Source organism: Lissotriton helveticus, chromosome 4_1 (assembly GCF_964261635.1).
Source record: "Lissotriton helveticus chromosome 4_1, aLisHel1.1, whole genome shotgun sequence".
Taxonomy (NCBI): domain Eukaryota; kingdom Metazoa; phylum Chordata; class Amphibia; order Caudata; family Salamandridae; genus Lissotriton; species Lissotriton helveticus.
Window position 1 is genome coordinate 1,402,420,698 of NC_136063.1, and position 25,397 is coordinate 1,402,446,094.

Below are 25,397 nucleotides of genomic sequence, written 5' to 3' on the forward strand. Positions count from 1 at the left end.
TGTCCCGTTCATCCCTCCTGGAGCCATGTACCCGGACTCTGTTCGTAGACCGCGCAGGTGTTAGTGCGGCGGACCCCCGACTTTGGCGGCTCTCCTTTCTGCACCAAGGCTGCCATTAGCGGGGTCCCCCTCCTTTATCTTTTCCCTTTGTGTGCCGGAGGAGATCCGCATCTGAGTGCCGGCTTCGGAGGCCGTGGTGAGTGGTGTCGCGGCTGGAATTATAAAATGGCGGCCGACGACCTGGGCTGTGGATGTCCCCAGACCGGTGGACCTGAGAGGCTGGATGGCACGGAGACCTTACTGTGTGAGCATGAGCCCACCATCGGTGACGTTATCACGGCCCTGCGATCCCTGCAAGCGGCCTTGATTCCCGGTGCCCCGGGGGAATTTGTGCGGTCCGCCGCCATCTTGGATGGAAAGCTGTTCACGGTATCCTCTTGTTTCGATGGAGCCGCTACCTCGCCCCCCCTGGTCGCGGCGAAGATTACCGTCGCCGCTTATCGACAGGCCTGCTCTCCGGTGGCATTGGACCCTTTGGTGCCTCACTGTTTGGAGTTTGGAGACTTGGACCCCGGGCTCGGGCCTGTTCCTGTCCGTGCATCCAATGAACATGGTGGACTGTTGTCTATCTTTGCTTCGGTGGGGTCGTTGTCCTGTACTGCGGGGGAGCTCCGTTTTTTTCGGATGGCGAGACTGAACTCCTGTGTTCTGTGGCTCGGGTTACTTTTCCTGGGACACTTGAATTATATACCCGGACTCCTGTTCTCTCGTCTGTTGCTGGACCTCCCTGATCTACACCTTTGTCTAATGTTCCTTCATTCGAGTGCTGTCTTCATATTGAGTTGCCTATTTCCTGCCGCTATGTGGTTGATGGTGGTGGTCACTAAAAAAGGCCTGGGGTGAGATAACTTAGTCCCGGTGGATCGCCGGGGTACAGCTTAGCGGCGGACCGGCCCGTACTCATGGCGTTGTGGGTGACCCCCTAATCTGTTTTACGATTCTCGAGAATGTGTCGCTCTGGTTTTCAAATGTTACGTTTATATGGTTGGGCGGAGGATTGGGGCCGAACGTATTGTTAATTGATCCTTTACTCCCCCCTCCTATTTCCTTCGTGTCTTTGTGTTTTCTTTTTTGTTTTTGTTTCATTCCTTTTTCCTTTGTCTTTACTACATTTCGGGTTCGGTTTAGGGCGACAGGCACGCTGCTAGGGGGGGTAGGCCGTAGCCTTCTGCAGGGGTGCTGGGTGGTATGGGTGGGTTGGGACTTTTTCGTTGTCTTCCTTTTAGTTCTATGGCCCTTTTGTGTCTCTTTATAGGGGTGCCGCGTCTGTCCCTGTCTCCCATGGGCTATGTGGGTGGGGTCTGCATACCCGCCGCTTCTTCTATGGGGCTATACTGCATTTTGAACGCGACTCTTCCACCCTCCTTAATATCAATGTCCCCAATCCTTAGGTGTTTCTGCTGTGGGGTGCTGGTACCGACGCGGTGTTCTCCCCCTTTAGTTCTGTTTTTCTTCTTTCCTTCCTTTCCTTGAGGTCAATATGGCGGGTTAGTTTTCCTTTACGATGTCTATATTCCGGTTCCGGTTTTGATCACTAATGTGCTAGTGGGGGGTGGGTCTGGCTGAGGCGAGTGAAACTAAGTATGGCTTTGATTTACTGTTATTTGCTCCTCCACTGATGTGAGTTGCTACACCATTCTCCCACATTGTCACCCATCAGCTTTACTGTTGTCGATGACTCGCTCTGGGAACCCGGTAACGTCTTGTGTTGTAGTCGAGCCTGCGATATTCCCTTTTTGTATAATTATAAAATTAACCTTCATTGTTCCTTTTTGTTGGCCGTCTGTGTTCCTCTCCCCCTTTTTTGATGATTGTAATGATTGCGATTTATTGCGTTTTATTCCGTACACTGTCATCCTGGATTTATTGCTTGGCCGTTCGTATTAGTGGCCGGCCTGACTGGTTGTAGGCCTGTATTTGTATATCCTTTTTGTCCAAATAAAGGTTTTAAAAAAAAAAGAAAAAAGAAAAAAAAGAAAAAGGGTTTCTATGCCGTTGCAGGGATATTATTGATTTATAGCCGGACAAGGGCAAAGAATAGAATATTGATTCAGGTACCTAGATAAAACACACTACACAACATCTAGATACCGGTATGACCAGCAGGCTATGGCAGAAGGTCTCGCCTTCTCTAAAAGTACCACAAAACAAATCCTCAGACAACTTAGAAGAAGCGTTAATTAATTACAATCTAGCATGAACCCAGACCATTGATCACCTTGCACCAGTGAAACGCTCCCCTACTCATCCGAAATGCCAGCAAGCTGTCTGGTTCTCCCCTTGATTACTTATTAAAAGAAAACTATGTAGGAAACATGAGAGGAAATTGCATATCACTCACAAGGAAAGTGACAAAGCTCAGTTTTTAGTCTCTTTGTCAAGCTATCATAGTTGTATTAAGCTTGCACGAAAAAAATCACATTTCTATCCAACTTACACTGGCTGGTAATGCGCCAAAGGTTTTATATAACATTCTTCGGTCATTTATAAAACCCAAGGCTTGTGAGAATGTTGAAGCACCCTCACAAACACTCTGCAATAATATTGCATTACACTTCTCACAAAAAATGTAATCAATCTATGACAATATTATTTCTTCTGGAAACTCCCATCAATTGCCTTTGACCATGGATGCACCAGTACGGATTCCTTCTACGTTGCTTGAGAATTTTCCTCCACTTACTACAACAGACGTAGATGCTCTAATGCATTAAGTTAAGTCCGGCTCTCCTCGTGATTTGATCCCTGCAAGAATAGCCAGCACCCTTGTTCCTCAACTTGCCCCATTGATTGGACATCTTTTGAATCTATCACTAAAAGAAGGTCATGTTCCACCAGAATGGAAAGCTGCATAGATAATGCCAATCCGAAAGAACACTAAGGCCCCTCTGACCAATCTTCATCCCATTTCGCTCTTGCCATCTCTGAGTAAATTACTAGAGAGACATGTTAACAAACATCTCTCTAGTTATGTCGAACTTTCAGGTGGCCTAGACCCCTCTTAGTCAGGCTTTAGGCCCAAATATACCACCGCATCAGCCCTGCTAGTGGTCACAGATAACATCAGAGTGACCCTAGACAAGGGCCACTCCATGATTCTGGTGCTATTGGACCTATCCGCTGCCTTCAACACTGTTTCCCACCAAATATTGCTCAGAAGGATGAAGGAAATGGGACTAAGAGACTCCGCCTGTCAGTGGATGTCAAGTTTTCTATCTGGTCGAACTCAGACGGTTTATCTAGGCCCGTATCGTTCAGCACCCATGGAACTTTCCAAGGGAGTCCCACAGGGCTCCTGTCTGAGCCCCAGTCTATTTAATATCCATGTGGCTCCCTTAGCTAATGTTCTAAGGAAATATGGGTTTATTCCAATATCATATGCCGACGATACGCAGCTGCTCTTTCCTTTCCATGAACTCACTCCTACCATCCAGGAGACCTTCTCTTTGGGCATGAATGCCATTTCACAATGGATGAGGAATAATTTTCTTCAATGTAACGTCGGGAAAACCGAGCTTCTACTCTTTGGGGAGGCTCCCATATTATGGTCCCCTAATTGTTGGCCTATCATTCTTGGGAAGCCTCCCATCCCAAAAACTTCTGTCAAGAACTTGGGAGTTCGGTTAGGCCATGCCCTCACCTTCAAGCAGCACATTGGCCAGACAGGTGGTACATGCTTTCATTATTTGGGCCTACTCCGACGAGTCTTTCCTTTACTTCCAGACTCTGTCCAAAAGACTCTGACTCAGGCACTCATATTGAGTCGCCTAGATTAGTGTAATGGTCTGTTGCTTTCTGCTAATGAAACTTCAATCAACAAACTACAAGTGGTACAGAACACAGTGGCACGACTAGTCTTGAACATGCCCCCTAGATCAGCTTCCCACCCTCTTCTTTTAAAACTTCATCGGCTACCCATACGTCAACGGATAAAATTTAAGGTCTATTGTACTATTCGTAAGGCATTGTCCAACCTTGGCCCTAGTTATTTATCAGAAAAGTTAAATCTCTATCAGCCCTCGAGATCTTTGCGTTCCAGTCATAAACACTTGTTGACGGTTCCTAGAATTAGGAGAGCGAGATTAGGTGGCAAATCACTGTCATAACTCGGCCCGCAATACTGGAATGAACTCCCCCTTCATCTAAGAGAGTGATCGAATCTTCTTGTTTTTAGGAAATTACTTAAAACCACTCTGTTCTGTTTTTAAAATTTACAGTTTCCGTATGTGCAACTGATACGCATCCACAGAAAAGCACAGAGATACTCCCTGGAGTCAATTCTGGTGCTATACAAACCCTTAAATAAATAAAGGGCTGCTAGTGCACTAAACCCCACACACCCCCGGCCATTAAAGCCCATGTTTAGTGTGGCTGAAGACTTTTGGAGTGGTTATGGTTGGCCTAGGATCTTTTACACCATTTGTTAGGCTGTATCCAGGAGTCATTCTTACCTTAGAGACACCAGAGTGTGTTAAACAGCCCAAGTGATCTACAGAACCATATGACAAAATATTAGGCCATAGGGAGAAATGTTCACATCTTTCCAATCCCTCATACCACAAATATACACTTTGCCAGACATAGTTACCCTCGCAAAGGGGCAGTTAGTTTCTAGTGTACTGGTTATTGCCATTGCCAAGGACTTTATTGACTGAAAATCAGGAAACCGTTACAGGGAATTCTGTTACAGCTTTATCACCCCGATATCTCAATCAAGGATGGTGATGTAAGAAGTTTCGACCAATGGTAGTCATTACTCTCACTCCTTTGGATTTAAATCTCCAAATCACATTCAGGGTCACAGATCACTCATTAGTAAGCAGGCAGTATTAGAATTGTTTTGTTGGTCAATCAAATACCTCTGAAGCTGAAACTATTAAGAACAAAAAATGCATTTTTAGGTAACACTCTAAAACCATGTTATCATTTTAACAATTCCGAAGTTCTTAACACACAGTGAAACCAGTATATTAGTGAGTGCATTGTGGTGGATGCAAAGGGCCTCGAGTCCAAGTAAAGACAGCTGTTGGATCAAATATATACAATAGCAATGTTGTGTACCAGGTTTCTCCTACTGATTGAGAAGGTGTGTGTATTTCTTGTTTCAGGGGTACTTCTTGTTGGGTGGGCCCATCAGCATCGGGATCAGGGTCAAGATCTTGTCCCATCAGGGGCTCAAAAAATGAATTCAGTGCTCTCTAAATAAAATAAAAAATATTAACTTTATTAAAGCAAATTGTAATATAGAGGCCTGGCCTACAAACACATTTATCTGAACACGATATATTGAAAAGTTAAAACATTTGAAGTAAAATATAACAACAACCGGTTGTGTTGTGATTCCACAGACTAGGAAGAACAAACGGCCATGTTAACACTTTTTAACTACCCCATGGGCATGCGACAGACACAAACACACATATTTTTATCTTAGTGTTTTTCTCGTTCCAGTGGGAGCAGTTTACACTGCAACATGGCCATAACGTATACACATCTAAAATTGGTAGAATCATGTTCACAGTCATACCAATCAACGATTTGATGTATACCAGACACTGTAATTAAATAGTCAGACAAGGAGCGAGAGATGGGGTATCAGATGAGGATAGCGAGCAAAGAGGGAGGAAGCTGGTACTACTATCAAGACAGGAAGAATAAAGCATACTTTTCATGCCTAGAAGGTGTGGTATGCTGTCAAGTGGAGAAAGAAAGCGATTTAGGGTAGGTTTAAAGTACAAACAGGAAAATTATCATCATTGAAGGGAATCACTGTTTATCTATAGTAGACTTGAGGCTGGGATTACAAATACGAGTGGATGAAGGTTTGGGTAGTGTGCAGGTGCTCCATTAGTAGCTAAAGACCTTTTTTGCAAGAGAAAGTTTGAACAAGTCTGACTTTAGTTCAGATGATGTTCTAAATTATTGGTGCATGCCCAGAGAATCACTGATATTTTCGTGGAAATACTTGGGGAACTCTGGGCACAGAATTGATTTACAGTTTGTTTCTGGCCTCCAGGGATGGTTATTTTGTGGAGTGCGTGGGGCTTAAATATAATTGCTTAATAGGTGATGCAGGCTGTTTTTAAAGTAAGTTAATCAAGCATACATTTGTAACCATTGGCGTGTGTTTAGCATTGCAGTACTGTCCTTGTATTTCCTGCTTTCGAGCCAGGGCATATATCCTGTCTTGAGAGGTGGTAGCCAAATTGTTGAGAGATCAATTAGTACCAGGTTTCAATATTGTACGTTGTGGATGACAAATGCATTAATAGCCTGTTTGAGGTCAACTATTGTGGCATTAGGATTAATGGGCAACAGTAACCTCAGGTGGTTGTGGCTGATTTTCACCATTTCAGTTTAGGCTACTATGACTAACGAAATGGCACTGGAAATAGTCTTGAGTAAGTCTGAAGTCAGCGGTATACCTGTTTTCTATTGTTTAATTAAAGTGTTCCATGGGTCCCCTAATACTGCCTGAATTTTTGGCAGTGTGTGGTGTGACTCACTGACTGTGGATTTTATACAACCATTGGGCAATATCTACATACTTGATGACAAGTTATCCCCAAAGAATTCATGAAGTCACATAGTGTTTCAAGGCATAATTTAACAAGTATGGGTACAGTATAGGTTGCCAAGAAGTTTCAAAAGGTGTAGTGGTGTGGAGTTTTGCCTTGTGGTAGCAAGGTGTTATGATTCTGAGCCAGTGTGGCATAAGGAGTGATCACAATATTCTGGCTACTTTCCAGCAGAGTGGATGCATGATATCCCTGGACCTAGTTGAGTGCGATTTTGGCTGCTTCTTAATTTTATGAGAAGGTATGTTTTGGAGTTATGACTAAAATAATGTGGAAGGTGTCACACTGGTCAACGGCTATAGGCACATCAATGTTAAGGAGCTAGTGGATTAGTTCAGGTATAGCCACATTGCTGTGGGTAAGTCTCTGATAATAAGATGGTTATCTTCGAAGAACGAAGTAAGCATCTTACTCTAAATTGACATTCCAGTGCAGGTTTAAATCTTCTAGGAATATACAACCATTTCATGTCAGAATGTTTTGTCTATATCCAGTGAAGTCCTCAACAAATGCCAGGTTGTTTTAAAGGAGGTGGTGAATTAGGGGTATTGTTAAGGTGAATGAGAAGGACAGAGACTTGTTGGTTTTTAGGTACCAGAGGGATGGAAGCTGGCTTTTACGGATTTCCTAGTCACAATGGACAATATCATAGCACATGGGTAGTATGAAAACTACAAATGGAGTGTTTTGGTCAGAAGATTATACCCAGATTTTCGGATATTAGCAGAGCTGGGTTGGATGTAGCATTTGCCATTAATTGCCAAAATGTAATCACTTAGTTACCTGGCTATTTCTGTGCTATATAGTGATTGGAATGAGACTGATGAGACATGCAATTTTTTTGGTATAATGATTATCTATCGTTGTAAGTTGTACATACTGAACTGTGGGGTAGACATAGTCTTCTGTTAATGGGACAGTGTGGTTTATTGGAAGAGTGAAGGTAGAGAGCAGGTTCGAAGTAGCTTCATTTTCCATTGTGTAGCAAGTTTACAATCTTGTGAGCGATCGACCCCCGGGAGTTATCTATGAAATTCATGTAAGGTGATGCTTGGAGTAAGTGAACTTATAACATGCACGGAAGTAAAATTATGACACGTAGACATGGCACATAATTGGAGAGTTTGGTAAAAGATTTTGCACAATGAAGATGTGATTGCATTTGTACTCCTAGCATGTTGGTTAGGTGTGGCAAGTTTGAGTGGGTAGCAATGGTGTTTGTGAGCGAGAGAGTGAATTATTTGCATTTTGGTCATGCGCTTGTGGGAAGTGGTTCCAGGGAATAATTGTGATGTGTGTGTCATTAAACAATAGGAATGAATAAGTACCATTTGAGCTTCAAGTGGCTTCAAGAGGTTCGATGTCACTGCTCATGTAATACTGGTTGGTGACATAGAATTGAGAGGGGGTATGTGTCAAATATTTCTAGCAGTTAGCAGCATGAGAGATTGCTCTCAACAGTAGTAGTAAAGGTATTATAAAGAGTTCTAGTGTAAAGTGCATACACTCATGTAAACCTCATAGGAATTTCCCCACGATTTTCTCTTTTTTTTGGTAGACATTTTGGAAATTGTACAATCAACTAGTGAGAAGACCTAGCAGTGCAATATGAATTGTTAGGAGAGGTTGGGCAAGCAGAGGGCTGGGTGAGTGGTGGAGGGTTCAGACTGTTGTCTAGAGAAACTGGTGCAGCAGTAGGGAGTTCTGTTTTGAAGACCATGATGAAAATAAGGAGCTTTGTGTATTTGAAACTTGTGGTTTTTGAAGATTAAAATAATAATAATAATTTGAAAGAGATTATGGATGGCAACTGTCCATAATTGTATATATGCTCTCAACAATAACTGCTCCAAGTTTCTATACTAATATTTTTCTGGCCTAAGGGTTTCTGGCTTGGCTGCATTAGATATACGATTTATACTTATTTTCGTAGCATTTTATACACAGACCAGATGAATATGCTTTTGAAGGTACTCTGTATTCTTATCTCTATTCTGTTGGTGCTCAACTATATGGTTTGTATATATTAATTTAATTGTAAAGACTGCCCACATGAAGGTGAAGATTTTTTTTTAGTGCATAGTGGTTAGCTACATATGGGTCATCAGATATTAGGTGCTTGAGAAGGAGTGGGCATTGGAAAGGTACAGTGAGGTGGGATACATTGGGGCAGGGATGATGGATACCTGGATGAGTGGAAAGTGGTAGGACAATTACATAGCTGGGAGGAAGGAAACAACTGTTAAGCAATAGGTCAGAGAACAGCATTACACAGTATTCGCTTAACACTGTAGTCTATAAGTTTAGCAGAGAAACAATATGCTTACACAATTTTACAAGGCTACAAGTGACATAATGTGCACATACAATCAAAAGAGTCTGCTAGTGGCGTAACATGCATATAAAATTAAACACTGCTACATTTTTTCTTGTAATGAATCAAAAGGGCATGACCAAGTCCACCTATTCTGACATTATTCCCCAAAACTGTGTCCTTATGTGCAGCACTACCGCACAATCTTTACCGCATGTATCAAACCACACACACCTCACATTGTACCTACCACATAAGTCATTTTACAAACACTCTTTTTAAACCTGCCCTTCAAAAAGGTGCACAGGATCTAGACACAAACGGGAGCACTTCATGCCTATGGTATGGAACTATGACATTTCTATAATACAATAACACGATTAGGATTGAAGACAATACAAATAGTAAACTCTACTAAAATGCAATAATTATTATGCAATTGGACAGACAGTGTAAGTTTGGGTTAGGCAACATTAAACTTCTTGTGTTTAGGTGGTATGGATGACTGTCTAATGTCCATTAAATACTAAGGTTAGTTCAGTGAGGTTAACGCAGAAAGGTGGGATGGCAGTGCAGTAAGAGAAAACATGTGATTAATTAGGTATAAGGTGTTATGCACTGGACCATGGGGAAAAAAACTAAAAAAGGTTGATTCCCTTCGCTATTCTGTCCTTAGCCTGAATGTCAGTGAAGGACACGTAAAAAAGAGGAGTGAAAATGGGGCAACAAGGCTGGCTGGAGCACAGAGAATGAAGACACAATCCCCTAAAAAGGAATGCAATTCACAGACTTACACGCTGGAATACCAAGGACATCCTAGTTCAATATGGCACATATTTTGTCTGTGCCTTTGAGGTGTTCTGGCAGGTAAAGGTAGGCCATGCTATCTTCTCACGTATAGAGAATAATCTGAATGATTTCAGATTTAAAAGTCCAGGGGAAATGGTTGCCCCTACTTCAAGAAAGACTCCAAGGGGCAATTATGGCAGGGTTTGTGCATAACAGAGTTGGCAAAAGCAGTTCTGTGATTCAGACGCACTTTCCATCAAAAAACCATTTTTGGTTTGCTTAAAACTGTGTCACTGTTTGACAAATCTACAGGAAATTGGCACTATCTTAATGTATCTGGCTACGTTTTGGCATGTCATCTTTTTTTCTGAACAGTCTAGGGCAAAAGAAGTTATGGATGGGATAAAAAATGATCTATTTCCCTTTTAGGATATCAAAGGAAATGTTACTCCCGCTGCAGCTAAAGCACTAAATGGATTTGCACATAACTTGGTATGAAAATAGAACATCACTCAGAAAGCATTAATTTGATGGGTTGGTGTAAATCTGTTCAGTAGTTCTTGAGAAATCCATGTGTGTGAAAAAAGTGACAATGAAGATTCAAATGTATAACATTTAGAAAACTTTTGGCCTTTAAAATGACCAGCATGAAACTGGTCTATTGCATCAATTGCATTTAAACGTTTTAGTAAGTGAGACTGGCTGATGAATGGTCCCGCATCGTTCTTTTCAGCTTACCGGCACCAGAGCTGCTCTCGCTCCCGGAGGGGCTGCGCATCAAGGGGCCAGGAAACCAACACCCGCATTGGGGGCAAAATCGGCACGCCACACGGGACTCCAGTGACCAGGAGTCCGTTCGTGACTGTACCTGTGCGGAGGCACGCCCACCCGCCCACGGCAATTGAAAACTCCTTGCCGTACCCGCAAGCGCGGGTCCTGCATCGTTCTGTTCAGCTTACCGGCACCAGAGCTGCTCTCGCCCCCGGAGGGGCTGCGCATCAAGGGGCCAGGAAACCAACACCCGCATTGGGGGCAAAATCGGCATGCCGCACGGGACTCCAGTGACCAGGAGTCCGTGCGTGACTGCACCTGTGCGGAGACCCGCCCAACCGCATTGGGGGCAAAATCGGCACGCCGCACGGGACTCCAGTGACCTGGAGTCCATGCAGGACTACACCTGTGCGGAGGCACGCCCACCCGCCTACTGGTACTTTAAAACAACACCCTGGTCACGTTGCGCGGGACGCGCGCGGGACAAGCCGGACGAAGCCCGGACAAAGGGCGGGCCGTCTCAGGCCGTCAGAGGCAGGTCGAGGCTGGGCTGGGCCTCGGACCTTGGTTCTTGGACATTGTAGCTGAGCTTCGGCACCCCAGATAAAGTGAGACTTTTAATTATTTAGCGTATGCTTGTTTGAATTGTTTGAACCATAGGGTTGTAGGATAAGGAGTTGAAATAAGCCTTTCATTATTGTACTGTGATCTTTGTGACGGTTTAGTTCCCATAATTGAACTTTGTAGATTTAATTGTAAGCACTAATAATGTCGAAAGCCAAAGCAGTTAAAACAGCCGCTGTATCAGCGACGCTAGACAACTATCTGGTGAAAGTTGTGAACAAAATCAACAGCGAACGACGTAAATAGTTAGGCCGGGGGACCTCCTCTCTCTCACCAACTACATCGCTCATTGTATTGTTTCAATCCCCACAGGGTGATAGTTGTGATGCTGATCAACCCGATTTAGTAAACATGGAAGATCCAGCTCTTCCTTTTATAGAACCAATGCATAATCAGGACAAATCGGGTATTCCTCATGATTCCCCAGCTCAGCGCTCCCCGTCCCCGAGAACACAGAGAGTACTGAGATCTCGTAAGAACACACAAATCAAACGGGGGGGCCGAAACAACAAAAGAGCAGACTCGCCACTCACTAGTGCTTGAAGTGCTACCGAGTCAGTAGTTAATAATGCCACAGTTAAAATAGACACAGAGCAATTAGATCTCCTGATTGGCATTATAGATGCAAAAATTGCTAAGCTAGTTAAACCTCTTATGGCCAAACTTGACCTGATGTCTGTGGAAGTTGTGAGATTAGGCAGCCTTCTGGGACCCCGCATTGACACAACTGAAAGTGATAGAGCTGCTGAAAAGGATCCTAGGGTTAATAATGAGACCTTAAAGCTTCCTAATGGGGGATCTTGTACAGTAGAACCAGCAGTCTCTGTAGCCCTGGAAACTGTGCGTAAAATTCCATCGCCAGTAACATGCCTAGGGAGTAAGATAGGGCGAGCAGAAGCAAAGAATAGATGTCTGGTTAGCTCACAACCAGATTTACCTCCAGAATGTGCCCTGCTTGTGGCAGTCCTGACTAATGTTCCACCTGTAATAGAGACTGGCCACCCAAACAGAATCCCACGAATCCCTGAAGAACAAAACTGTGTCACGGCTTAATAGAGAGTGTGGGTTTCCAGTGGCACTATCACACCAGATCTTAATCTCCAGAAGAGTCACATGGATAGGAAGATCTCATAATAATATTAGTGGCGATTGTGTCATTATTAATTTTAGAAATCCACATCTTGCCAATACTGCATTGTTAAGAGCTACCTCTCTACCCCATATCACACTTCAACCACTGGGATATTTTTACAGACATTTAACTCAGCAGCCCCTTAATGATTCATTTAGGGGCAGAGGTAACAGCACTGATGGGTCTACTGGCCGTGGGGTTGACATATTCAATCGTTATCAACCCCTGAGTGATCTAGACTCCAATGATTGACTTGAACTTGGCCGGGCCCACTCTTTACCGGATGTAGAAGCTTATCCACCGGTTGTGGGGGAGGAGTGTGGAATAGCTGGAAACTCAGTGAGTACATGTGGGGGTGGCAATCTCAACATCACGAACATTTTGGGGGATGGACAAGGTGGCTGCAATGATGGTATGGTGGTAGCTAAGGTCCCTCGTCTAGGAACCAGGTTCCTTAGCTGGAACATTGCCGGGTTAAACAGTAAAGCAAATGACGCAAAGTGGAGGGATTGTCTTACTGATTGTGATATTATTGGGCTCCAAGAAACTTGGGACACAAAAAACACCTTTCTCTTGGATGGGTTTGCGGCCTTCTGGTCATCAGCAGTTGCTTCCCCTATGGGGAGGGCGAAGGGTGGACTCCTAACCCGTATCTCATTAAAACTCGAGGGGACCTACACTAAAGTGGAGACAGGTACACCATACTGCCTAGCCGTGGAAATTTTAACTAAAACCACTAGTAACTGGCTTATTGTTAACTTTTATAACTCCTTTGATAAGACCATTTTTAATGAACATCTTGTCAGTCTATATGATTTCTTAGAAATGTATAATGTCAACAGTACAGATTGTTATTCGGTTATAGTGCTTGGAGATTTTAATGTTCACTGTTGCAATGGTAATTGTTTTGTCTGGGACAGTCTAGGTCCAGCTAACCAAGATAATATTCATTTTGAGCACTCCCTGCAGGAATCGTACTTAGAAGATTTGGTGGCAGGAAACAATTTGATCTACCCTACCCAATTTACAGGGGACGTTCCAACCTTTAAAGGAAAAGGCTGTGGGTCAACTATTGATTATATCTTTGTCAGCCTAAATGTGGCAAACAGGTTTAGCCAGTATAACGTTTCTTGGTCTTCCTATGGCGATCATAACCCTGTAAGGCTGACGTTACAGATGACCTAAAGAAAAAAGTCACAACTAACTTGATAGCTGGAATCCTTGACATAAGACTCACCAACCAAGCTCGACGCTTGAAATGGTGCCGGGTGGTGCCTAAGGACTTTAAGGACAACTTGCTGGCAAAGGTTGGGCAAGATATGTCCACCTGTCTAACAGATGGTATTGTCAGTGATGAGGTCCTTGTGGCCTACAGTAGGTTCAAGAGTGTGCTCAACTGTGATGGGGCAGGTACATCCGGCTTTTGATTTACTGTGCACTGGATTATTTTCAGTGCGTATGGGTTGAACAATTCGCTTTTCTGGAAACGTGCCAATCTTTAACCCGAATTCCGATATGGTAGGGTTACTCTTTGTGAATGAGTGGATCGTTTGTTGAACTGAATGAGTGGCTTAACTAAGCAATTTAGTTTGCATTGGTCTAAATAAATATCATGCGTGAGAATGGGTAAAGTATTCGCAAAAAATGCTAGATATCCTTTTATTAATTTTAGTGGCATGTACATATTTAATGCAAAGGGAACCAACTGTGCATGTGTACACTTTTAGGAACAGTTTCAAAGCACAACTGTTGTTCTGAGCCTGATCTATAGATATATCCACAACTTCATTAGGCTGTTTTTCAAAATGTGCTTATTTTCACTTTGGGCAAAGCACGCATTGAGTCCCAGAAGAATCTAGGCGCTTGCCAAAAATTCATTCAGGTTTGAGCTATTACACCTTTTGCATATTCTACGTAAACGTCCATGTAAAAAAAAAAAAAAAGGTTTCAAAACTGACGGTTCTCGACTAAAGCATATATGATCAATGCTCATCATGCTTGTGAATTCCTGGAATCTAGCAAAATATGGTGGCCTTTAGACAAAAATCTCCATAATTGATTTTTTTGAGACCTGCTAGAAACTTCAACATGATGCTAATTATACTGTGGATTTCTTTTAAAAACTGTTGCCAACTGAAGCTAAATCGCCCTCAACATGATATTTTGAAGTCAAAACACACAGACGAGAGACACTAAGGGGTCGATTCCGATCCGGTAAAAAGCGCTCCGAATTGCCGTTCGGAGCGTTTTTCCCGTACGAATCGTACCCTGCAACGTCCCCCGTACGTACGACGAAGTACGATCCGTACCAGGAGCTGGACTCCGTACGAATCGTACAGGGACCGTACGAATCAAATCCCTGTACGAATCTCCCTCCGAACTCGCTGTACGTGACATCTGTACGGTTCGCGGCTGCTTTTTCCGAACCGGCAAGTACGATTCGTGTTGGGTACGCACCGTCGACCCTTTTTCTACGGGAGCTGAAAACAGCCGTAAAAGCAGAGTTTGCCCCGAAACAGGTACGGAACACCCCCACCCCCCGGGTATGGTGCGTACCCCCATGATCACAGGGGTACGGCGCGTACCCCTGCGATCACGGGGTGTACGCACCGTACCCCGCGATCTTGAGGTGTACGCACCATACCCCATGTCCGCTGGGTGTACGGTGCATACCCCCCATGAACGCAGGGTTACGGTGCGTACCCCTGCGATCATGGAGGGGTACGCACCGTACGGTGTGTATGTGAATGTGCGCTTTTCCGTACGAATCGCCCTTACCTGACGTGGACTGTACGAATCGCGTCCCGATACCCCGGTCCAGATTGTACTCGTCGAGTCGTACGGTGTGTGTACGAGTCGTACGGAAACGGCTCCGGATGCGAATCGTATGGACGAGAATTTTAACGGATCGGAATCGGCCCCTTAGAGGTACGTTTATACTTTTATCAATAGTGAGTAAGCCATTTGACATGTACTACAATTTGACAATTCCATTTTTTGGTGTGGGTGATTTAAAAAGAATTAGAACCGTGATATGCCCTAAACTACATTGTCACAATCCTCAAAATGGTGTTGTCCAACATTAAACACAATGTAACTTTTATCTCTTTTTATGCAGTTACCATTCTGCGGAACTCTGCTACGTAATTTTAGGCACATCATGGCCATAACTGTTTACAATTCACCACAACGTGAAATGAAATTGCAAAGTAATTCCAGATATCAAATGCCTTACTCTTTAACAATACAACTATAATACTAAGACCTGATAAAGTTAATGAGATTTTGCAAAAAATATATATTTGCTGTTTCGGAATGTATGACTATTTTGAACGCAATGAGTAATTTTATATAAAAGCTTTGGAATAAATACAAAGAAATTAGAGTTTATGAACATGAAAGCGAAAATGGAAACTATATACATGATTCTGCTCACCAAAAAATGTTGCATACACCCTAATCTGCAGGATTATGTTTTAACAAGAATTCTTGAACCATGTACTATTGAGCTACCAATACCTGCATTCATGCGTATCGCCGTGAAATCATTTAGCATTTTCCCTCCTTCATGTCTCAAAAAGTTGTTGGTGCCCACAATATGCTAATACCATTATTCCAAGCCCAACATTATTTCAAAATTGGATGCCTTAAGTGTCCATGGTATGGCAATTATTTCAATCACAACACTGAGGCCCACATTGCCATGGATGCCAATAAGATACCGAAAATCATCACCATTCAGTATCGTAGTGGTACCCGTACCACTATGGACCTTAGCATCCCGATTCTAATTCTTGGAATATCATGGAAATATACCAATAGTGTCAGGGACTGTAGCATTGTGCCAGATGAAAATAAGTTACTTACCTGTAACTTTGGTTCCCCAGGATTGGTAACTTTCATAGATTCCCATGCTTTTGTATCATTCCCCGTCATCGGAATGGGAGTCTCGGTAATAAAAAATACCATAGTAGTAGGTACAAAAGAGAAAGGAAAGGCCTAGGCCTCATTCCCTTTTGTAACATATCAGCCTCTTTTTGTAAAAGCGACCAAATTCTAGGCGTCAGCCAATCAGAAGAGCCTCACCCCTGGAACCTTCCTGAAGGAACCTCAGAGCCTCAGATTTTCGTAGCCGTTGTGTGCTAGACACCCTACTTGCTGAAGGCTGAGCTTTCCCCGGGGAGGTGGGTGGGCGCATGGGAATCTATGAAAGTTACCAATACTGGGGAACCAAAGTTACAGGTAAGTAACTTGTTTTCTTGCCCCAGTATTGGAACTTTCATAGATTCCCATGCTTTTGTATCAGAATAGCAAGCAGTAAAGCATCATAAACACATTTTGTAAATAAGTACCTTATAACATTAAAAAATGAAATCACAAAATGTGTTACCAATGGAAGGTGGGATAGAAAGGAAAGCTCACCAATCACTTGAAGAGGTTCCTCAGGACAGCCTGGCCCACCGCCGCATCATCCTGCTGCGATGACTCTAAGCAGTAATGTTTAGTGAAAGTGTGCACACTGCTCCAGGTAGCAGCCCTGCAAATGTCCTTTATATGTACCCCCGCAAAGAGGGCTGTTGAGGATGCCACTGATCTCGTGGAGTGAGCACGGATCCTGCCCCCCAGAGGTTTCCCTGCTATGTTGTGGCAATGCAGAATAGCACTCGAAATCCATCTTGAGATCCCCTGTTTGGACAGAGGGAGACCTTTGCTTGGACCACCAAAGGCAATGAACAATTACGAAGTCTTTCTAAATTCCTTGGTACGGTCTAAGTAGAATTTTAGACATCTTTGTAAATCCAGAGTGTGCAACGCCTTCTCCGCTGGAGTGACTGGGTTTGGGAAAAATGTCTTTAGAATTACTGGTTCATTTAAGTGAAAGTCTGTAGGAACTTTAGGAATGAATCTTGGGTTCGTCCGCAAGATGACCCTGTTCCTTTTGAACTGTAAAAACGGCTCTTGGATAGTAAGGGCCTGCAACTCCCCCACTCGCCTAGCCGATGTCAGGGCTAAGAGTAGAGCCAATTTCCATGACAAGTATTTCATGTCTGAGCGGTGAATCGGCTCAAATGGTTCCTTCATCAGTTGGGCCAGGACCAAGTTTAAATGCCAAGTTGGAGGAGGAGGTCTCACTGGTGGATAGACCCAGAACAGGCCTTTGAGGAATTGCTTGACAATTCTTGAAGACCATAATGAAGGACCAGAGTCAGATCTCCTGAATCTTGAAATTGCTGCCAAATGGACCTTGATCGTAGAATGGGTCAGATTAGACTTTGCTAGCGAGAGTAGATAAGGCAGGAGTTGATGAGGTTTTGAAGTAAAAGGATCAACCTTTTCCTTCTTACACCAAATACAAAACCTTTTCCATTTTAATCTGTATGTCTTGTTTGGTGAAGGTGCTCTTGCCTGGGAAATGATGTCCTTTATCTCCTTGGAAAGAGGAACATTCATGAATTCTCGCTGGTCAGGAGCCATGCAGTCAGGTGTAATGATTTTGGGTCTGGATGCCAAACCTGTCCTCCGGACATTGACAGAAGATCCGGAAACTCCTCCAGCCGGAATGGAGGAGCTAGCGACAGCAGATGTAGTTCTGTGTACCAAAATTGTCTCGGCCATGCTGGGGCTATTAGGAGTATTTTGCATGGTTCCGTCTTCATCTTCATGATGAGGCGTGGAATCAGGGGAATTGGTGGAAACGCATAAAGAAACCTCCCCGTCAAGGCTATCGACAGGGCATTGCCCAATGAGCCTTGAAGGTGGAACCTGCTGGCGTATGACCGGCATTTTTTGTTGGTTGATGTTGCAAATAGGTCCACCTCCGGTGTGCCCCATGTCTGAAATAGTAGATCCAGAACCTGCTGTTTTAGTTCCCACTCGTGACTGACTGAGGATAACATGCTCAGTCTGTCGGCGCCTTCGTTCAGCACTCCTGGTAAGTGCTCCGCCTTTAGTGAAATTCTCTGAAGAATTGACCATTCCCATATCTGCTGAGCTTCTCGCGACAAGAGGAGTGATCTCGTCCCTCCTTCTTTGTTCACATAATGCATAGATGTGGTGTTGTTCGTCCTGATGAGCACTTGTGAACCCTGGAGTCGCGGAAGAAAAGCTTGAAGAGCTAGCCTGATCGCTCTCAGCTCCAACAGATTGATATGCAGTTTTTGCTCGCGAGGAGACCAATGGCCGCTGACCTGCAGATCCTGCATCACTGCTCCCCATCCCTCCAATGACGCATCCGTCGTTAGTATTTGAGGCGATGGTACGCTTGCGAAGGATAGACCTTGGCACAAATTGTCTTGATGTGACCACCAAATCACTGCCTCTTTCATCTCCCGAGTGACAACCACCTTGTCCTCGAACGATCCGTGCACTTGTTTCCATTGGAGGTCCAGTTGTTCCTGCAGGGGACGCATCCGCAGTCTGCAGTGTGGAATTAAGGGAATACATGAGGACATCACCCCTAGCAGCGACTTGTAGCTTCGTACAGAAAGACACCTTTTTCCCCGAAGGTTTCGTGCCAACCGTTGCAGCTTCTCTATCCTCTCTTGCGTAGGAAACGCCCTCGAGAGCCTTGAATCTAACACTGCTCTTAGGAACCGTGCTCTTCTTGAGGGCATCAGCGTGGATTTTTCTCTGTTCAAAGTGAGCCCCAGATTCTGGAACAGATTGGTGCAAGCCTGCACAGCGTCCTGCGCTAACCTTCTGGACAGGGCCTTCAGTAACCAATCGTCCAGATAAGGGAAGACCTGGAAGTGGTTCTTTGGCAGAAATGCTGCCACCGGTGCCAGCACCGTCGTGAAAATCCTTGGGGCAGAGCAAAAACCGAACGGCAGAACCCTGAACTGAAAATGGCTCTTGGCTACTGTGAAGCGTAGGAACCTTCTGTGTGCTGGGTGAATCGGGACATGGAAGTACGAGCCCTCCAGATCGAGCGTGGCCATGAAATCCCCCGGGCTGATCATCTTCAATATGTCCTGTAAAGATACCATCCGGAAGGATAGGGAGACGAGATAGGTATTTAGCTCCCTGAGGTCTAAGATGGGGCGCCATTTTTCCAGCGTCTTTCTCACCAGGAAGAACCTGGAATAGAAACCTTGGCCCTGTTGTTTGGAGGGGACCGGCTCTATCGCCCCTTTGCGGAGCATGTGTTGTACTTCGAGCCTTAGGAGACGCAGATGTTTCGATGGTATGGCTGCCGGGGGCCTGGGTGAAGGGACTTCCATAAATTCCAAAGTATGTCCTCGCCTTATGATGTTGATCACCCAACGGTCCGATGTTATTTTGGACCAATTTTGAAGGAATTTTGACACCCTGCCTCCAACTGATGATCTCTTGGAGGAAGGAACAGTAGGCAGAGCCAGGAGGCCGCTATTGGCGCTTGGACGCGTCCCGTCCACGGGCAGCCTGCTTGCCCTTGTTGTAAGGCCTCGAGTAACCCGAAGATTGGCCCTGTCTTTGTTGGTATGACTGGCGGTTTTGCTGGTATCCTGAGCTGTTTGAAGAATATGAACCTCTATAACCACCTCCTCTGCCTCTCGAACCTCTGAAGGGAGATTTGCGATACTGGAGGGTACCTAGCGACCTGGCTGTTTCAGTGTCCTTTTTGATCTCTTGAAGAGTATCATCTATCAATTTCCCGAATAGGGCCTCGCCATCGAAGGGCAGATCAAGGACCTTGTTCTGAATTTCCGGTCTAAACCAAGTCGCCTTCAGCCACCCTTGGCGTCTTAACACTGCCGCTCCTGCCAATGCCCGAAAGGACGTCGTGGCAATGTCCATGGCACAGTCTATAATTTCCATAGAGACCGCCTCACCCTCTTGTAAAGTCTTCTTTGCTTCCGCCACTGACTCCGGTGGAAGCTGTTCCAGATATGGAGCTACATCACACCATAATTGGCGATCATATCGTCCTAATATCGCCTAAGCGTTGGCGGCACGTATTAGCAGGCTAGCCATCGATGAAAACCGCTTGCCCGTGTTATCCAGTCGTCGTCCATCCTTGTCAGGAGGGGCCGTTAAGGGAGCAGAGGGGTTCAGCGACTTCCTCTGTGCTGCCTGTGAGATGACAGAGTCAGGTTTTGGATGGCCCGTTAGCGCTGCAGGTCCATCATCTGGTGCTTTATACTTCTTATCCAGACGCGGTAGCACAGGGACCACCGTCGCTGGGTTTTTCATAGCTTTCAAACCTTCCTCCCACAAATGATCCACAATTCTAATCGACCTTGTTGTCTTGCGGAGCGTTTCTTTGAAATCATATAAGAAACAGTCTGTGGTTTGAGCGGGCATTACCAGTTTAAATCTCCCAGCTGCACGTTCCATCAGCTGGTGAAAACTGCCGATGTCAACAGGAGGTGAATCTACCAAGTCCTGATGTGGCGAAGCTTGGTCCGGGATGATGTAGTCATCATATTCATCCCCATCATGATCTGACTCTTGGTTATCATTGGATGATTCCTCATCATTATCATCCCCATCCAGGTCATCATCTGGCTCTGACGGAGCCTGAGGAACCGGCCGCTGAGGTTGAGGTGGCGTCTGTATCGGACATACCGGAGTGACTACAGATGAGGGGTTCCTCACTGGTGTCGAAGGAGCAGACCTATGTGGTGTTGATCTTTCTGCTCTTGACTTATAGTCCTGCAACATCTTGTGGAGGTCATGCAGGAAAGTTGTAGGAACCGAAGTCATGTCTTGTGGCACATAGCCCCTAGAGTGGGCCATTTGATGATATTCTCCTTCCTCTTGGTCATATGCCCCTTCTGAATCTGTCTCTTGACTCTTGATTAGTAGCCGAGACGGGCTATTGGCATAGTCATAAGCATCCTGTCCGTCTTCCTCAGATTCTCCCTGGTCCAACAACAAAGTTGGCGGTAAAGGGGTCACCCTTCTCGGGGATGTCATCTCAGGAGTGATTCTCGTTAAAGAAACCGTCACTCGTCTCTCCGTAGCCAGAATCGTCGATGGTTCCGTCGACGCCGGAGATATCCTCGCCGACGATATTGGAATTACAGATGTCGTCGTCGACACCACCGTCGACGAGCCCACCGACGTTGTAGATATTGTTGTCGTCGTCGATGCACTCGTCAACGACACCACCGTCGTCGATACCGTCGACGCCGTCGTCGTCGTCACTGCCGTCGACGATGATGGCTTCCTCATCGACGATGTTAATGAAGCCGTCGACGACGTCTTCGTCGACGATGTCGTCGGCACATCTCCCGTCGACACTGCCGTCGACGATACCTTCTTCGACGACGAAACTTTCGTCGACGATTCTCCAGCTGACGAGCCCGTCGACGGGACCAATTGGATTTTGGGCTTCAATTTCTTCGTCGACGGACCCACCGTCGACGATGTCTTCGTCGTAGAGGACTTAGAACTCCTCTCTGAAGAATGTGAAGAGGGTTTTTTGAAGGCTGGGTCTGTCTTCTCACCCTTATGAGGCGAAACCAGTTCTGCCTTACCCTTCCCACTGCGGTGGGGGGAACTTCCTGAACCCCGGCTATCAGACTCTCTGGGGGTCTTTTTAGAAGCCTTTGAGGGGCACCCAACAGAGGAAGATGGGGAACCTCTACCCCTTTTCACTGACCTTTTTGAGGAAGCAAATGAAGACGATTCCTCCTCATCACTGGAAACTCCATGTTTCCTCTCCTTCTGCCTCTGTAGCCATGTAAGCAGTCTTCCAGCACGATCTCTCAAGGTCTTGGTGGAGAGAGTGCGGCAAATTTTGCAGTCCTCTGCCTTGTGATCCGGATAAAGGCAGTAAACGCAATCCTTGTGTTTGTCCTCCACAAACAGCCTTTTCTTTCCACAGGTGGAACAGGGCTTGAAAAGGGCTTTCTTTTTCTCAACTTCAGACATACTGAAGAAAAGGAGAGATTCCTGAAGTAAAACTGAAGAAATCCTTTAGAAAAAACTGTAGAAATCTACTTGAAAGTGTTGGAAATAGAGCAGAGCTCAATGGAGACTCCCTAGCACAACGTGTGGTAGAAAATCTGAGGCTCTGAGGTTCCTTCAGGAAGGTTCCAGGGGTGAGGCTCTTCTGATTGGCTGACGCCTAGAATTTGGTCTCTTTTACAAAAAGAGGCTGATATGTTACAAAAGGGAATGAGGCCTAGGCCTTTCCTTTCTCTTTTGTACCTACTACTACGGTATTTTTTATTACCGAGACTCCCATTCCGACGACGGGGAATGATACAAAAGCATGGGAATCTATGAAAGTTCCTATACTGGGGCAAGTAGATATCATCATAGTAGGAGTGTTACAGGAAGACACAATGACCACTGTTATGCCAGCAACACACATTATCACGTAAGATGAGACTTTTGAATAAAGCAGGAGTCACATGATTGTATGGACGGCCAGATATAGAGGTCAGATCAGATTACTGGCTGGTGGAGATGGACTTTGGCCCCGGCCTGGTATGAGAGTAGCTGTTACATGCAGGGACTAATCATTTCACCCATGGAAGTTGGATGAACAAAAAATGCATGATTAGCAACCGAGCCAGTCCACTCAGGGGATGAACGGGCTCAAGGTAAGCCATAGTGCACGGGACAGCAACACTCTACCTTCTATCTCTGACCAACATTAGGGAACCATTGAGCTCATTATTAATTTGCCAACCAGCAGCAAGATAGCACGTATGCCGTATGCTCACAAAATGCCATATTAAGTTTTACGATTAAAATGCAAAAGATACTTAACAAAGTTATTGCATCTTCACACAGCCACAGAGACAGGTCTGAGCAGCACCTTAAAGAGAGGAGAGCATTAAGGAGGAAATGCAACATGAGAGCTGCAGGAGGAAGTCCTGCGCAGTGACCGGGTAAGATCAACTGCACCTGCAGCTGTAGCACTGTCATTCGCAGAAACGGATGCATTCAGTAGCCAAATAACTCAATCGAATTAGAAGCTGTAAGAAACTTGGTTACTGGTTTAGAGGGGTGAAACCCTACTCCAGCAGCAACGACAATCCTGGTCAGATATCGAGAAGTAGGCATGAATTACTTAAATATTACTTCTAGTCAGCATCAACAGCATGTATGTCATTATTCCCTTGCAGCCTCTGCCAGTCCTTGGCATTCTAGAATAGAACTTTAAATCATGGGTACTCACAAACTTTCTCTCGAATGCCAAATTTACAGTGTGGTTTGTGGCCGAGGGCCACACCAGTGGAGGCGGGGCCTGTGGGGGTGCGGGGTCAGTGCAGAGCAGGGCTAGAGAGAAAAAAATCACCTCCTTTTCAAAACAAATCAAAGTGGTACTATAACCTTGTGTGTCCATATATAGGTCCTGCAAGGACATCTGTTACGCATACATTCAGAGCACAACCAGATCACTGAGAAAGTCCGTAGTTTAAGTCAACAACCGGTGAGAAAAATGCATATCTGACCAGTTGTTATATGAACACACAAGGTTACAGTACCTTAACATTGTGTGTCCATATAATAACTGCAAGGTTACCTATTAACTGGTCAGATATACATTTTTCTCAATGGTTGTTGACTTGAATACTTGGATTGTACAGAATGTATTAGCACAATGCATAAAATAGTAAACATTTTTAGCTGCCTGGGATTTGAGGAATTCCTTACCCTGAAATTCAAGGACTGTGCAGTATTCATTTGCCTAAAACCTGACCTTGTGCAGTGCTCATTTACCCAACACCTGAGATTGTGCAGTATTCATTTGCCTAACACTTGGGATTCTATGCCTCAGTGTCCATCAATGTGCAGCAATCACTCCTTCCGTGCCTTCCTACATGTGTCTAGTATTTATTAGTTCAAAGCATGAGACAGTGAATTATTCTGTTCACTAGAGTATGAATACACAACATTCATGGGTCACAGTACCTGAGAAGAGCAAAATGTGTATCCCCATTGCATTATTCACCCTTTCAATTTCTGTGAATATAATGTTTTGTAATTATGCCTTAATACATTTATTGTGTAGTTTCATGATGTGCTGTACAAGGGGAGTGCTCTAATCCTTTGTCTTAATGAAAGTGCCCCCTGCTGCAATCCTAATGGCCTTTGGAGAGTGCAGGTACCTCTGAAGAGCACCAGGCAGGCCTGGACTGGCCATTGCGGGCACCGGGCAATCCCCTGGTGCGCCGCAAGGGTGGGGGCCGTTTTTGCAGCATAGCTGCAAAATCGAGCCTGTAACAAAATCGGCCGAAAACCGGCCCCGGCAAAGTGCTCGGTCGCACTCCCAGGGGGCCGGCCGAGCACTTGGCCAGGGCCGGTTTTGGTTCTCAGTCCGGCCCTGGCACCAAGTGGTTCTGCGGGAAGCGAGGTGGGAAGCAGGCTGTCCCGATCCAGGGAGGCCCCCTGCTGCAGTCCTAAAGTTGTCCAAGGGCGCAGGCGAGAGCAGACAAGTGTCAGAGTTGCCGGCATCGTCGGCAAAAAAGGAAGCAGGAAGCTTCCCAAAAGGCTCTCTAAAAGTCAGCTGTGAAAGAGCAAAAGCTGACTTTTAAAGAGCCTTTGCTTCCAGTCACAGAGGCGGTCAGTAAATACCAACGAGGGCCGCTCCAGCATACGTAGTAAGTCTTCTATCGCGCATGCTCCAGAGGCCCTTGATAGTGTTTGCTGACACGCTTTAAAAAAAAAAACATAGGCACATTGCCTGCAAGGTATGAGGGACACCAAGGAAGGCCTGCCGGGTCGTGCTAGGAGTACCACAGCTTTAAATGATGCATTCACAATACATTTCATCTTCCCACCATTCAATGAAATAAGAGAAAAGAGATAAGAAATAATCAATTATTGAATGGGATTTGAACCCACGAGTGAGACAAGAAATAAACAATTAAGAAATAATTAAATGAATTTACTGAGACGAAGACAAATCAAGTTATTAGATGCTATTTATATCTTCTCAATTAGATGCGCTGGATGGCGCCCAACTCTACATGGACTTTGTATCACTGCATCGTCTTCAGTTCCACTTGCATTCTGTTGTGATGCGGATTCTTCATTTTGAGTTCCAGCATTCTCTGTGAATGATTCAGAAGATCTTATTCCATTATCTTGGTCAGATATTTTCTCTGAACAAGTGCATCTAATCCAGGAAACCAAACTTTGTCTCTCAAAAATGCCTTTGTTTTTATTATACCCCTATGACTTCTGT

The 25,397-nt window shown here is 44.9% G+C and overlaps 1 protein-coding gene across 1 annotated transcript in view; it reads right to left on the reverse strand.

Moving 5' to 3' along the window:
- The window catches only part of LOC144829129 (tyrosyl-DNA phosphodiesterase 2-like), a 193,310-nt gene that overhangs the window by 110,147 nt on the left and 57,766 nt on the right, over positions 1–25,397 (reverse strand). The window contains exon 2 of the mRNA XM_078687950.1: positions 5,122–5,258. Coding sequence (XP_078544076.1) covers positions 5,122–5,258 — 137 coding nt within the window. The remainder of the gene's footprint in view (positions 1–5,121; positions 5,259–25,397) is intronic.